This window comes from Castor canadensis, chromosome 10, assembly GCF_047511655.1.
Source record: "Castor canadensis chromosome 10, mCasCan1.hap1v2, whole genome shotgun sequence".
NCBI lineage: Eukaryota > Metazoa > Chordata > Mammalia > Rodentia > Castoridae > Castor > Castor canadensis.
The window spans coordinates 61,432,437-61,447,819 of NC_133395.1; the positions used below are offsets into that span (position 1 = coordinate 61,432,437).

At 39.2% G+C, this 15,383-nt stretch overlaps 1 protein-coding gene across 3 annotated transcripts in view; it reads left to right on the top strand.

Moving 5' to 3' along the window:
• The first annotated feature begins 307 nt into the window (after positions 1-307).
• The window catches only part of Rb1 (RB transcriptional corepressor 1), a 150,719-nt gene continuing 135,643 nt past the window's right edge, over positions 308-15,383 (top strand). Inside the window, exons 1-2 of one of the 3 annotated variants that reach the window (XM_074043390.1) lie at positions 308-615; positions 4,053-4,179. In XM_074043390.1, coding sequence (XP_073899491.1) covers positions 473-615; positions 4,053-4,179 — 270 coding nt within the window. In that variant the 5' untranslated portion in view covers positions 308-472. The remainder of the gene's footprint in view (positions 616-4,052; positions 4,180-15,383) is intronic. The other 2 variants (XM_020170850.2, XM_020170849.2) reach the window with 2 other exon arrangements.

Genomic DNA, 15,383 nt, shown 5'->3' on the forward strand with positions numbered 1-15,383 from the left:
GCCCGCCTGGCCCGATCGGTCCCACAGATAGAGATGGGGGCCGGGTGTCACCCACCAGACCCTTTGTAACGCCGCCTTCCAGGCTCGCCGGCCTCGACAGCAGAATTTGAGGGAGACACGGGTCCAGGCAGCAGCGCTGGCTTCCGGGGATGCCCGGCCTTCCCGCCCTGCTCACCCGCCCTCTGCCCGGCCCGCACATCGCCCCCGCGGCGCCCAGGTCCCCCCCAGATGCCGGCGGGCCCGGGAGCCTCGCGGACGTGACGCCGCGGGGCGGAAGTGACGTTTTCCCGCGGTTGGACGCGGCGCTCGGTTGCCGGGCGGGGGAGGGCGCGTCCGGTTTCTCTCAGGGGACGTTCAAATTATTTTTGTAACGGGAGTCGGGCGAGGACGGGGCGTGCCCCGACGTGCGCGCGCGCGCCGGCTTCCCCGCGCGCCTCCAGAGCTCGCTGCCGCCGGCCCGGGGGAGAGCGTCATGCCGCCCAAGACCCCCCGAAGAGCGGCGGCCGCCGCTGCCGCTGCCACTGCCGTGGAACCCCCGGCACCGCCGCCACCGCCTCCTCCTCCTGAGGAGGACCCGGAGCAGGACAGCGGCCCCGAGGACCTGCCTCTGGCCAGGTGAGCCGGCAGAGCCGCCGCCGCCGCGGCCCGCCGGCGGGAAGGGCGCGCACAAGGTGCGGCGCGCGGGCGGCGAGGCGGGGGGCGCATCTCTGCGCCAGGCCGGGTCCCTCCGGGATCGGGGTCCCTGTGTGTCCTCCTCCTTCCTACCCCCCCGCCCCAGCACATCGGAACGGCGGCAGGACGGTGACAGGGTTCTGGGCTCGCCAGGGAGGGGCGGGCATCCCGCAGGGGTCGCGGCTGCAGCTTGACAGGTGTCGGGCGGGTGGGGCTCGGGCTCCTGAGCGAAGTGACAGGTGCAGGCTTCGCTCCAGCGGGACGGAGGCGCGGAGGCGCGGAGGCGGCGGGTCATGGCGAGCCCCCGTCCGACGCACAAAAAGCGAGGCACAAATACAAAGACGCCGGCTGCTCTTCTCCTGCCGGGATCCGGCGTTTTCTCTCCCCGGCGCCGGCGCCGGCCGTGCAACAGTTGGGAGGCTTTTCCTCTGGGCGCGCGCTGCATCCGCAGCCCAGCCTTGCAACACGCCAGTCACTGCCTTGGACCTGACCTGCTCGGTCCTGGGTACCGGTTGTCTTCAGGGTACCCGGTTGGGGCAATTTGGGGGTTTTCTTAGCACCATGCTTTGAGGCCTTGGGGACTTAGAGCCATCAGCGCAGACGGGTGGAACGTAACTCTTTAGAGGAACTGTAAGTGGGCAAAAGTTCCGGGAGACGTTTTGCACAAGTGCGTGAAAGCGACCAAACTTCTTCATTTTTTTTTTTTTTCCTGTTGGATAGGACTCTTTTTTCGTGTTAATTGACCTCAGCATGCCTCATTATGTTCTCTACTTTGTCTTTTGGCTGTTGAGCCGGCAAAGATCCTGGTGTCCCCTCTTTTTTAGTTTTGTTTGTTTTGGGTACAGAATCAGTGGTGTTTTTGTGCTCAGAGGAAATTTTTCCTCCCCGCTCACTAAATGAAATCTAAACTTAAGCAAGTCCGTGTGGATGAAATAGAACAGGACAGAGAGATACTGTATTTCAACATTTTATTTTTCTCGACTCTGGTGAAGTAACTAAAATTGAAAGTATGATTGCCATTTTTTATTGTCGACACCAGTTTTACTTTAAGATTACAGACGTATTGCAGAAGAATGGGAATGATTTCAGTCTCTCACACAGCCTCTCCCCTTCTAGTTTATCACCAGCTCCAATCCCCTTCTTTCTGAGACAGTCTCTAGCCCAGGCTTGCCTGGAACTCACCATCTTCCTGCCCCAGCCTCTCAAGTGGTGGGGTTACAGGCCTGTGCCACCACGCCTGGCTACCAGGCCCCATTTTAGCCTCACTGAATAGTACCTTTCCTTTTATTGTCCAGACTCTGACAGAATTAAGGGCCAAATTGTAAAAGATTGGAGTAGAATTTTGGAAATGGACTGTTCAGGGCTAGTTAAATTAATATATTTAAATGATTGTCTTATAGCTCAATTACAAATCATACACAGTAGTAAACAAACAAAACTAGGTCTGGAGGTTTTTTAGGAGAAGATATCACTTTAGTTTCTGATTAAACTTTGACTTATACAATACTTGAAAGTTTCCCTTTGGAAAGAGCAGTAATGCCTAAGAATCCCATGCCATGTACCCAGCTTTTGAAGCATTTATTACAGAGTAAACATAGATAATTGAAGTTCTGGCCATCACCTTAGGAAAAGAAGGATGGTGGGTCTTTCATTTTATCCTCAACACATTATTTTATATATCCTTAAATGCTGGGAACTGTAGAAAAGTTCTCCTGTAAGTCAAAATCATACAACTATAGTCTGTTCTTTATTATCCATACTCACAAGGGTTTTCATCAGCACAGACAACAGACCTCTATAGATTAACTACAGTTGTGTGCTTCACAACAGAGATAGAGAACAGCATCTGTAAGTGAATTTTGTGTGAATATCATAGAATGCACTTACACGAAGGTAGATGGTATAGGTCAGTCACTCCCTGCAGCCTTTAGCTGCAGTCAAGAGAGGAGGTAAACACTAGATTTTTTGAGACCAATCCTGATACAACACAGATGCTCTTTTACAATAAACTTTATTTTTTAATAAGTAGGAGTAAGTACTAAAATAATGAGAAACTGTGTAGTATACTAAGTATATAAATCAGCAACATTGTTGTTTGTTATCAAGTATTAGGTACTATACACAGTTGTATGTGCTGTATTTTTTATATGACTGGCAGTGTAGTCGGTTTGTTAATGCTGGCATCACCCAAAACACACAAGTAATGCATTTGGATACAACATTATCATGGCTAAGAGGTCATTAGGTGATAGGAATTTTTTAGCTCCATTATGAGCTTTAGGACTACTGATGTATATTCTGTTGTTGACTGAAATGTTCTTTTGTGGCACATGGCTGTGCTTAGCAAGGGTAGAGCCATTGCCTGGAAACCTGAAGCTGAGAAATGTGCTTAGGGATGGATTCAGAACCCAGGCCAACTGCACTTCCAGTGACAGAATCCCTTTCTACTTTGAGAGTTGTTACTGGAAGTGCATCATCTCTGGCCTAAGTGATGTAGTTGGGAGGGAAACTGACCGCGTTCATGCTTGAAATAATCAGAAGCTACTTACGCTTTGAGGGAGGAGTTGGCAGTGTGGAATAGTGGTGAGGGGCATGGATTATGGAGTTAGACGGTTGGGTTCCTTCCATGGCTACTTACTTGAGGTGATCTCAAGTGAGTGCTTTAACTTCTCTGATTCCTAGGCACCTGTGAAACAAGAATGAGCATACTTCTGATTAGGGTTGATGTGGGGATTCCATAAAATTATGGACCTAAGGTCATAGTAAATACTCAAAAATGAAGTCATTCCTCACACCACTATTATTAGATGTGAAATAGATATTAAATGAATGAAAGGAATTAAACAGGAATTTTTGAATACCTACCATGGTTAAGAAAGGTCAAGGAGAAAGCTGAAATAAGTGATGCAATAATTTATATCAAGTTCATCATCACCTAAGAAATACTCATAGGTAGAGCAGTTATATGAATCATTGATAAGTGTAGACCACAGTTTAGCAAAGTCACTGGCATTGAATCCACTGTGTAATATTATCTGTAGTTTTTCCCTTCTTGCTGTTCCCATGATCCCATTTTCTCCAACAGCATGAGCTATTGCACTTACTGTCTTTCACAAAGCTGTTTTGCTGCTTGGAGTATATTTGCTTCATCATGCTAGCAAATATTTTTCAACATGTGGTATTCTTATTTTGGAAGAACCATGAAAAAGATAAACGTATGTTTGAATTCTAAATGTAAGTTTTTAAAATATAAAATAAGACCTTAAAGTACTTAGTGATGCTCTTTCAGAATAGTGCAATTATGTGAAAACTATTGAAACAAATGTTTGCTCAGCTTGATTTATATGTGTGCCTGTTATATGATTATTTTCACTTGGTAGGCTTGAATTTGAAGAAACAGAAGAACCTGATTTTACTGCATTATGTCAGAAATTAAAGACACCAGATCACATCAGAGAAAGAGCTTGGTTAACTTGGGAGAAAGTTTCATCTGTGGATGGAATATTGGTAAGGATTTTCTTGAATTTTTTTTCTCCTTTTAAAAATAATTTCAAAACACCATAGAAAATTTAGAAAATAGAAAAATACAATAAAAATAAAAGCTAGGAATAATTTCATTACATAGAAACAATTTATCTGTGATAAAATTAAAAATGGTTTTTAAAATAACCTTCCCACCAAAATATTTTAATGCAAATCTTATATAACATATTTTATTCATAAATACCTAAATTTGATGTAAGGATTTTTTTTTTTTTTTTGGTGGTACTGGGGCTTGAACTCAGGAATTCACCTTTGCTAGGCAGGCACTCTACTGCTTGAGTCACTCTGCCAGCCCTTTTTCATATTGAGTATTTTTGAGATAGGGTCTTGTGAACCATTTGCCTGGGCTGACCTTGAACTGTGATCTTCCTGATCTTTGCCCCTTGAGTAGCTAGGGTGACAGGTGTGAGCTACCAATGCCCAGCTTAAAATAATTTTTTTTTGGGTGGTAATGGGCTTTGATTTCAGAGCCTTGCAATTGCTAGGCAAGTATCTACGAGTTGAGCCATACTTAGAAAAGGGTTTGGGTTTATTTTTTTGGCAAGGATCTTGCAATTTTGCCTGGGCTGGTCTCTGATGGCAGTCCTCCTACTTATACCTCCTGCATAGCTAGAATTATATAGGCATGTACTACCATGCCCAGATTGTTAGTTGACAGGGGGTCTTGCTAACTTTTTTCCTGAGCTGGTATCAAGCCACAGTCCTCCTAAGTAGCTGGGATTAAAGGCATGTACCACCACACCTAGTCTTATAAAATAACATTTAATATCTTTGAATATGCAGTCAGTGCTCAGATTTCCTGAATTAGTTTTGTTAGGATTCAGGATCTTTGATAATGTTTTGATATATTTCTTCGTTTTTCTGTTCATGCATTTGTATGTGCACGTATAATAATAATAGTAGGAAATAATTACTGTTGTTTTATATGTTGCTATTTATGTTTAAAGTACTTATTGAATATTATAAGCACTTTGCAAATAGTCATTTAACAATCCCTTGAGATACGAAATGTAAAGTCTTTATTTTATATCCAAAATATGAAGTCTTCATTTCATAGATGAAGATACTGAAGTACAAAGAGGTTAAAGGAACTAAACAAGAAATCTCAAAATGTAAATTTGGGATCATGAATATAGTTACACATAGTTTTGTATCTAGCTTTTTTGCTTAATATAACATATGTATCTTATTAGATATATTTTGGTAATAGTTTCTAGCGGTAGTATATCTTTTTTAATCCTATTATCAGATATTTAGTTTTTTTCTCAATTTTTTGATGCTGAAAAATAATGTAATATGCATCCTTAATCATAAGAATAATGCCTAGCACAAAGTCCTTGATAACTTGTTATGGAACTGTGATATTTTTCTTAGAATAAATTCTTACAAGTTGAATTACTGATCAGAAGCTATGAACATTTTTATGACTTGGCAATTATTGCTAAATTGTACTTCAGGTGGAAATTTTGAATGAATTTACTTTCTCATCACAGTATAAGTAAAGTGTACTATCATCACTAGTACATGTCTGTCTTGTTTTACTGATCATATCAGCACAGCAAAATATGTCCCATTAATAAAAACTGTTAAAGCCAGTTGTTAAAAACTCTGGTAATAAAAAGCAATTCCACAATTGCAAGGATCTGAACATAGTCTCAGACTTCTTATGTGAAATGAGTAGTGTTGAAGCATTTTGGATGTATGACTTGGGTATAATCACTTCAAATCATGTAACATATTTCCACTGCTTGGACAGTTCACATGCAGAGCCTTTTTTGTGCATATGCAGTTAAAGGGAGTCATAACTTCTTCACCATTATCTCTTCCTAAAATATCTCATTTTCAGAAAAATTGTAAGGGGTATCTACTTTCAAACAGTGTTATTAAATACAGGTAGGTTCCAATTAATAAGTGTGTTGTGTTCCAAATCTGTTTTCAAGTACAATATGGTAGTTAGATTTCCATCGTAATTCAGACAACTTTTTAAATACTGAACTGGAACAGTAATAGTTGGAATAGTAGAGGTCCTGTGGTCTTTAGCCAAATAAATGTGGCTGTTTTCTCTCCTACCATTTTCTCTTCCTGGCTTTGTTCCTACCTTTCCCAAGAACTGGTGTAGTTTAAGTCTCATTTCCTAATGGAGCTTATGTTGAGGACTAGAATACATGAACTCATTGTTGGTTGTGTTTTAGAGGAAGACAAAAAAAAATTTCATGTTACCTTCAGGATTTGGGATGCATTTTTGGAGGGTTTAAGGGAAAATGATATTCTTTTGTCCTGTTATAACCAACAAACATTTTCTTTGAAGTATTATTTTTTGATAGTTAAATTTTGAGGGTCGGCCTGAGATATAACCTCTATGTATTCAATAATTTCTAAGGGAGAATGTAAAGGAATGTGTTCTGAGAAGCAAATGTAATGACAGAATGAACCCATTTCCAGTGCAGTTCTTCTAGTGGCAGTTGTCTTTCTTCTTTGAAACAAGAGGAATGTAGTAACTCAGGGGAATCCTTTTTGGAATTAAAAGTGGATGACGTTTATTAGAAAAGAGGATGGATTTGGACTCGGACTGAACTGCTTCAAATCTCAGATAAATGTTTATAAGCTCCATACTCTTGAAAAAATCACCCTTGATTTTCAGATAGGTAAAAGGGGTTAATAATAACTTCTGGATCTTGGACTCAGATTAAATAAATTAGTGTATATTAAACACTTATTTGTGGAAATGTGTGCCCATATTAGGTCATGCAGGTAGAATAATTTCATTTCAGAACTAGCCTGAAAAGTTTATTATTAATACAGGTGTTTTTTTTTTCCAGGAGAACTTAACAATCAACTTAATTTTTTTTTTCCAGTTCTAAGGAACTGATAAAACCTAGGGCTTTGTACATGCTAGGCAAGCACTGTACTACTGAGTTACATTCCTAGTCCCTGCATCGTTTAATTTTTAAATGTATGTGTAATGATTTTGATGTGATACTTTTGTTAAAGTACATTTAAGTTCTTTAAAGTAAGAAAAGTGCATGCATGAAAGCATATATTCTCTAATAAAAGTTTAATGTATCTTTTTTTTTTTTTTTTTTTTTTGGCAGCATTGGGGTTTGAACTGAGGGCCTCATGTTTGCTAGGCAGGTGCTCTACCACTGGAGACATGCCCCAACCTGTTTTTCTTCCGTTATTTTTGGGGTAGGGTCTCACATGTTTTCTGGGGCCAGCCTCAGACTGCAGTCCTCCTACCTTTGCCTCCCATGTGGCTAGAATCATTAGTATGTGCCACAATGCCTGGCTTATTAATTGAGATGGGGGGTCTCGCTTTTTACCCATATTAACCTCAAACCACAATCCTCCTGATCTCCCCCTCCTGAATAGCTGAGATTAAGCTACTGTACCTGCCTGTTTTATGGTATCTTGTCTAAGGAAGTATTTTTTAATAAACATTTAATAAGTTATAACATATGATTGCTGTTGTAAAATTAGATTTTATTCATGCTATTTATAATGTTAAAAAATTGGCCAAGAAGCTAGGTGCTGGTAGTTCATGTCTGTTCTAACTATTCAGGAGGCTAGATTGGGATAATTGTGGTTTGAGGCCAGCCTGGGCAAAAGTTTGTGATACTTCATCTCAACCAATAGCTGAGAGGGAGGCTGAGATTGGAAGGATGGTGATTCTAAGCCAGTTCGTGCAAAAAAGTTTGCAAGACTGCATCTCAACAGAAAAAAGCTGGGTGTGATGGCAAGCACCATTTATTCCAGCTTCAGTGGGAAGCATAAAAGGGAAGACGGTGGTCCAGGCCAGCCTGGACAAAAAGCAAGACCAGAGGAATTTCTTTTTGCATCTTGAATGGTAGAGTGGAAAAGGCTTTGGCAAGCCTTACTTGTATATAGTCCCATCTTATCTGAGATTTTGCTTTCTACAGTATCAATTACCTGGGTCAATTGTAGTCCAAAAATGTTAAATGGAAAATTCTAGAAATAAACAATTCTTAAGTTTTAAATGGCTTGCTGTTCTGAATAGCATGGTGAAACCCTTATGGTCCCACTCTACTTTATCTGCCTTTGTCTAGCATATTCATGCAATATATGCTGCTAGCTTGGTAGTCACTTAGTATCCATCTTGGCTCTCAGGTTGACTGTTATGTGTCATAGTGTCATATAGTTACTTATATTCAAATAACCCTTATTTTACTTAATAATGACCCCAAAGGATAAGAGTAGTGACGCTGGTAGTTTGGATATGACAAAGAGAAGCTGTAAAGTGTTTCCTTTAAGTGAAAAGGTAAAAGTTTATTATAGGTATGTATGTACAGACACACCTCATAAATCGTGGAAGTTTGGCTCCAGGCCACAGCAATAAAGTAGATATTGCAATTCAGTGAGTTAGTACAGATTTTTTTGGTTTCCCAATGTGTATAAAAGTTAAGTATATACTGTACTTTACTCTGTTAATGCAATATGATACAATGTAATAGCATTATGTCTAATCAAAAGTACATGCCTTAATTTGAAAATACTTTATTACCGAAAACTGCTAACAGTCATCTGACCCTTAAGCAAGTTGTAATCTTTTTGATTATGTGGAGAGCCTCAGTGTTGATAGCTCTTGACTGATCAGGGTAGTGGCTATAACAGTTTCTTAAAGTTAGACAACAATGAGCTTTCTGCATAGATGGGCTATCTCCTGAAATCCTTCTCTGTGGCATGCAACACTGTTTGATAGCATTTTTTCCACAGTAGAACTTCTATCAAAATTGGAGTGAAGGCTCTCAGATTTTACTGCTACTTTATCAACTAAGTTTATGTAATATTCTAAATCTCTTCTTGTCATTTCAACAACATTCATAGCATCCTTACCAGGAATAGATTTTTATCTCAGGAAACCACTTTCCTTGCTCATCCATTAATGTCTCATTATGAGCTCGTAGCAGTTCATTCACGTGTCTCAGGCTCCACTTCTAATTTTACTTCTCTTGCTGTTTCCACATCTGTGATTACTTCCTCCCCTGAAGTCGCAAGCCTATCAAAGTCACCCACGAAGGTTATAATCAACTTTTCCCAAACTTCTGTTGATATTTTGACCTCCCATAATTCATAACCTTTCTTGATGGCCTCTAGAAAGATGAATCCTTTACAGAAAGTTTTTAGTTTTCTTTGCCCAGATACATCAGAGCAATGGGCAGCTATAACTTTACAAAATGTATTTATTAAATAATGACTTGAAGTCAGAATCATTCCTTGCTCCATAGGCTGCTTAAGAGATTTCATATTAGTGGGCACAAAAATAATATTAATCTTATTGAACATCTCCAAGCTCTTGGATGAATTTTCAGTGTGTAGTAATATATGGAAAGGTGGTACCTTTTTTTCTGAGTAGTAGGTCTCATCAGTGGGCTTCAAATACTCAGTAAATCATATTATAAACAGATGTGGTGTCATTCAGTTTTTGTTTCATTTACAGAGTACAGGCAGAGTATAATTTTTAGAATGACTCTTAGGGGCTCTAGTATTTTCAGAATGATAACTGTCCACTAGCTTCAACTTTGAGTTAGCAGCTGCATTAGCTCCTATTTAACAAAAGAGTCAGTCTGTCCTTTGAAGATGTGAAGCTAGGCATTGAGTTCTCCCTAGTTATGAAAGCCCTGGATGGTATCTTCTTTCAATATAAAGGTGTTTCATCTACTCTGAAAATCTTTCTAGTGTGGCCCTTCAGCTAGATCTCCTGGATAACTTACTGCAGGTTCTACATTAGCACTTGCTGCTTGACCTTTTATGTGGCAGAGATGGCTTCTTTCCTTAAACCTCACAAACCAACCTCAGCTACCTTCACACTTCTTTTCCACAGCTTCCTCTCTTCTCTCAGTCTTCATAGAATTAAGGGGAGTTAGAACCTTGATATGGAGTAGGCTTTGATTTAGGGGAATGTTGTGGTTGATTTGATCTTCTATTCAGACCACTCACTTTCTGTGTGTCAGAGATAGGTTGTTTCATTTTCTTATCATTCATGTGTTCACTGGAGTAGCACTTTTAATTTTCTCCAAGAACTTTTCCTTTGCATTTACAGGTAAGCTTTCAGCTTATTTTGACTTTTAACATGCCTTCCTCACTAAGCTTAATCATTTCTAGCTTTGGAATTAAAGTGAGAGATGTTTGCCTCTTCCTTTCACTTGAATACTTAGCAGTCATTGTAGGGTTATGAATTGACCTAATAGCAGTGCTTTTGTGTCTCAGGGACTAGGGAGGTGCTAGGAGAGGGAGGTGCGGAAACATTCAGTGATACAGTCAGAACACATGTATTTAAGTGTGTGAATGTAGTTCATGGATCCCCAAAACAGCAAAGATCATTGATAACAGAAAACCGAATAGATACAATATTGAAAAGGTTTAAAAGTGCCATGAGAATTATCAAAATGTGACAAAAAATATTAAGTGAAACTGGTCGTGTTGGTGCACACCTATAATACCAGCTCTTAGGAGGCTGAGGCAGGAGGATTATGAGTTAAGAGACCAGCTTGGGTTATATAGCAAGACCCTATCTCAAAAAAAAATTTATAAAACCCCCAAACAAAACAAAAATGAAACACAAAGTGAGAAAATGCTGTTGGAAAAATGGCGCCAATAGGTGGTACGCTTGTTCTGTGTAGGATTGCCATACACCTTTAATTTGTAAAAATCGAAATATTTGTGAAGTGAAATAGGCAAAGCACAATAAAATGAGGTGTGCCTATAGAGAATTATCTTGACTCATGGTTCTGGAGACTGGAAGTCTAAGATCTGCATCTGGTGAGGGTCTTTGGTTTCTTCTGACTTTTACTGCTACCTGCCCTCACAAGTTAGTTTCAGTAAAATTTTTACAACTCACATTTTATGATTCCTATCTTTTTGGGATCACTGTCCTTCATTGCCTAGTGGTTAGTGTCTTGAGTTATTTCATTATTTTCTCTTGTTTTTTTAGTTCTTTCAGGCCAAACAGTAAGTCTGGTCCTTTGTACTCCATCATAACTTGCAGTGTAAGTTCTCAGTTAAATATTTTTCACATTTTTTGTGCCTTCCTCTTTGTCAGTATTTCCACTAGAGTGGCACATTTGACACCGTTGATGAACCTATGGTACCCATCTTTATTACCCCCAAGCCCATACTTACATAGGGGTTCACACTTGATGTTAGACATCTTGTGGATGTCTAACATCATCCACAAGATGTATTGACGAATGTACAATAACATGTATCCACAATTATAGTATTGTACAGAATAGTTTCACTGCCCTAAAAATCTTACTTGCTTTACTTGTTCATCTTGCACTCTTTCTAACCCCCTTTTTTTCAAAAAAGAGCCACCTTTTGTTTTTGTTTTCAATTTTATTGATTTTTGCTTTTTTTTTTTTTTTACTGTTTGGTTTGTTTTTAATTTATTTTTTCTTGTTTCTGATGGTAGAAGCATATTTCACTGATTTGAGCATTTTATTTTTTTCTAATAGATACAAGTTACAGTTTTTTCCTAAATATTACTTTAGCTGCCTTTCACACATTTTTTTTTTCTTTCGTTTTCATTGTGGTATCGGGGATTGAACCTCAGGAGTGTTTCCATTTTCATGCAATTCAAAATATTTTCTCTTTTCCCTTGTGACCCCATTTTTGAATTTATTATTTAAAAGTACATGTTATTCTATTTTCTGGGTATGAAGTTTCCATTTTTGACTCCTTGTTTAATTCTGTGCTTTTTCATTTCTTTACAGCACTTTAACATTTGTTAAGATTCATTTTATGTCCCAGGAAATTGTTCTAGTGACTATTTGAAAAGAATGTACATTTTGATTTTGTTGGGTAGAATGTTCTTTGTTAATTAAGTTGAGTGATCTCCTGCATCTTTTATGATTTTCTTTCTCTGTGTATAATTGAGTATTAAGGGGTAACAAAATGAAAGAAAAAATCATGATCATTTCAATAGATGCTGAAAAAGTATCTCTTCAGATTAAGAACTCTGAACAAATTAGGTGTAGAAGGAATGTATCAATACGATGAAGCCACACGTGACAGGCACATGGCTAACACTGTACTCAGCGGTGAAAAGCTAAAAACTTCTCCTCTAAGATCCGAAACTAGGATGCTCACTCTTGCCACCTTTTCCAACATAGCACCAGAAGGTCTAGCCAGAGCAGTCAGGCAAGAAAAAGAAATAAAAGTCATCTACATAGAAAAGGTTGAAATAAAATTGTCTTGGTTTGTAGATAACATGGTATAAATACAAAATCTCAAAGGCACCACTGGGGGAAAAAACTGTCAGAATAAGAAAATTCAATAAAGTAACAGAATAGTAAACCCACATACAGAAATCAATTGTATTTCAACATGCTAATAGTGAACTATACAAAAAAGAAATTAAGAGAACAATCCCACTTACTAGCGCCAAAGAGAATAAACTACCTAGGAAGTGAAAGGAGGTGAAAGATTTGTACACTAAAAATTGTAAAACAGTAATGAAAGAAATGGAAGACCTAAGTAAATGTAAAGCTTTTCCATATTGAGACTAGCTCACACTTATAGTCCTAGCTACATGAGAAGCAGAGATTGGGAAGATTGCAGTTTGAGTCCATCCTGAGCAAAAAAGTAATCAAGACCCCTATCTAAACAAAAAAAGTAGGGCATTGTAGAGTATACCTGTCATCCCAGCTAGGCAGGAAGCGAGAATAGAGTATCATGGTTCAGGCCAGCCCTGGCAAAAATTGGAGGCCCTATCTCAAAAATAATCAAAGCACAAAGGGCCGGGGGCATGGCTCAAGTGGTAAAGTACCTGCCTAGCAAGTGAAAGACCCTGAGTTCAAATGCTAATATTGTCAAAAAAAGATATCCCATATTCATAGTAATCAGTCTGTGGAATCAATAGTCAAATGTCCATACTACCAAAACTGATACATATAGATTCAATTCAGTCCCTATCACAGTTCCAGCAGCATTTTCACAGAAATAAATAACCATAAAATTCCTACAGAACCATGAAAGACCCCAAATAGCAAAAGCAATTTTGGGCAAGAAGAATATCACACTTGTGAGTTCAGGATATATTACCAAGTTCTAGTAACCAAAAGAGTATGATGTTGGCTTAAACACAGACAGATGCTTTTTTTTGAGGAGACGTGGTTGTGGGTGCAGGAGCGCTGTTGCGTTCGCCCCTCCTTCTGACTCACTGCTGTCGGTCAGGAAACCATGCCTCAGCCATGGCTTAAGAAAGCCGGGTGGAGCTGGAGGTGGTAGTTCACCCAAGTCGAGTCACCTTCACCAGCAGCAATGTGAAGTCTGGAGGCATGTGCTCACTTGATCAGAGGAGCCAAGGAAAAGAACCTCAAAGTGAAAGGACCAGTCCGCATGCCTACCGAGACTTTGAGAATCACTACAAGAAAAATACCTGTGGTGAAAGTTCTAAGACATGGTTATCGGTTCCAGATGCGAATCCACGAGGACTCATTGACTTGCCACAGCCCTTCTGAGATTGTTAAGCAGAGTACTTCCATCAGTATTGAGCCAGGAATGGAGGTCAAAGTCACCATTGCAGATGCCTAAGTCAACTATTTTAATAAATTTAGTAAATTGATTTATAAATTGTTAAACAAACAAACAACTACAACAATAACAACAAAAACACAGAACAAAACAGAAAGCCTAGAAATAAACCCAACATACGAGGTCAGCTAAGCAAAGCCACCAAGAATACCCATGGAGAAAGGATAGTCTCTTCAAATACATGGTGCTGGGAAAACTAGATATTCATTCACATGGAAAAAAACAGAACTGGATCTTTATCTTATACCATATGCAAAAATCGAGTAAGGACTTAAACATTAAGACTTGAAACCATAGAGGGAAACAGAAAACCCCTATGACATTGGTTTTGGCAGTATTTTTTTGGTTTTTTGTTTATTTATTTTTGTTGAGTCAGGATCTCATTCTGTATAGAGGCTGGTTTGGAACTCACTGTGTAACCCAGGCTGATGTCAGACCTGCAATCTTACTTGGCAATATTTTTTCTGTCTTTTTAACTAACATATATTAATTGTAAAAGGGGTTTCATTGTGGTATTTCTGTATAGCGGTCCCCCTGTTTAACATTCATGTCATTTCTTTTCTTTCTTTTTTGTTTTTTTGGGTGTAGATTCCACGTGAAAGAGAACATGTGATATTTGTCTTTCTCAGTCTGGCTTATTTCACTTAACATGATAATTTCCAGTTCTGTCCATTTTTCTTGCAAACAACATAATCTCATTGTTTATGGCTGAATAAAACTCTGTTGTGGATATATACCACATTTTCTTTATTTATACATCAGTTGATGAACATCTAGATGTATTCCATAGCTTTGCTATTGTGAATGGTGCTGCTATAAACATGGGTGTCAGATATTGCTGTTGTATATAGACTTAATTCCTTTGGATATATGCCTTGGAGTGTTATAGCAGGATTATATGTTCATTCTGTTTTTAGTTTCTTGGGAAACTCCATACTGATTTCCATAGGGCCAGACTAATTTACTTTACCACCAACAGTGTATAAGGGTTCATTTTTTCCCACATGTTTGTGGGAAACAACAGTCTGACTGGGGTGAAATAGGCAATGACTGGGGTGAGATGGAATCTCAGTTTAATTGTAGGGTGGTTTTTTTTGGTGGGGTTGGAGTTAAGCTCAGTCAGCACTTCAAGCTTGAGCCACATCTCCAGTACGTTTTGCTCTGGCTATTTTGGGGTCTTGAGAACAGTTTGTCTGGGTTGGCCTCAAACCTCAATCCTCCAGGTCTCAGCCTTCTAAGTAGCTAGGATTATAGGTGTGAGCTACCAGTGCTCAGCTCTCTGTAGTTTTGATTTGCATTTCCTTTATGGTTAAGGATGTTGAATGTTTCTTCATGTATTTATTGGCTATTTATACTTCTTCTTTTGAGAAGGCAGTAATTTTGTGATATAACACCTAAAGCACAGGTAAGGATACCAAAAATTAATAAGTGGTACAATCTCAAACCAAAAATTCCTGGACAGCAAAGGAAACAATAAAATAAGAAAGAGATCTGTGCAATGGGAGACAGTGCTAACTGTACATCAAATAAAGGGTTAGATCCAAAATATAGAAGGAATTCATCACTCATTAATGAAAAAGCAAATAATCCAATAAAAATGGGCAAAGGACTTCAGG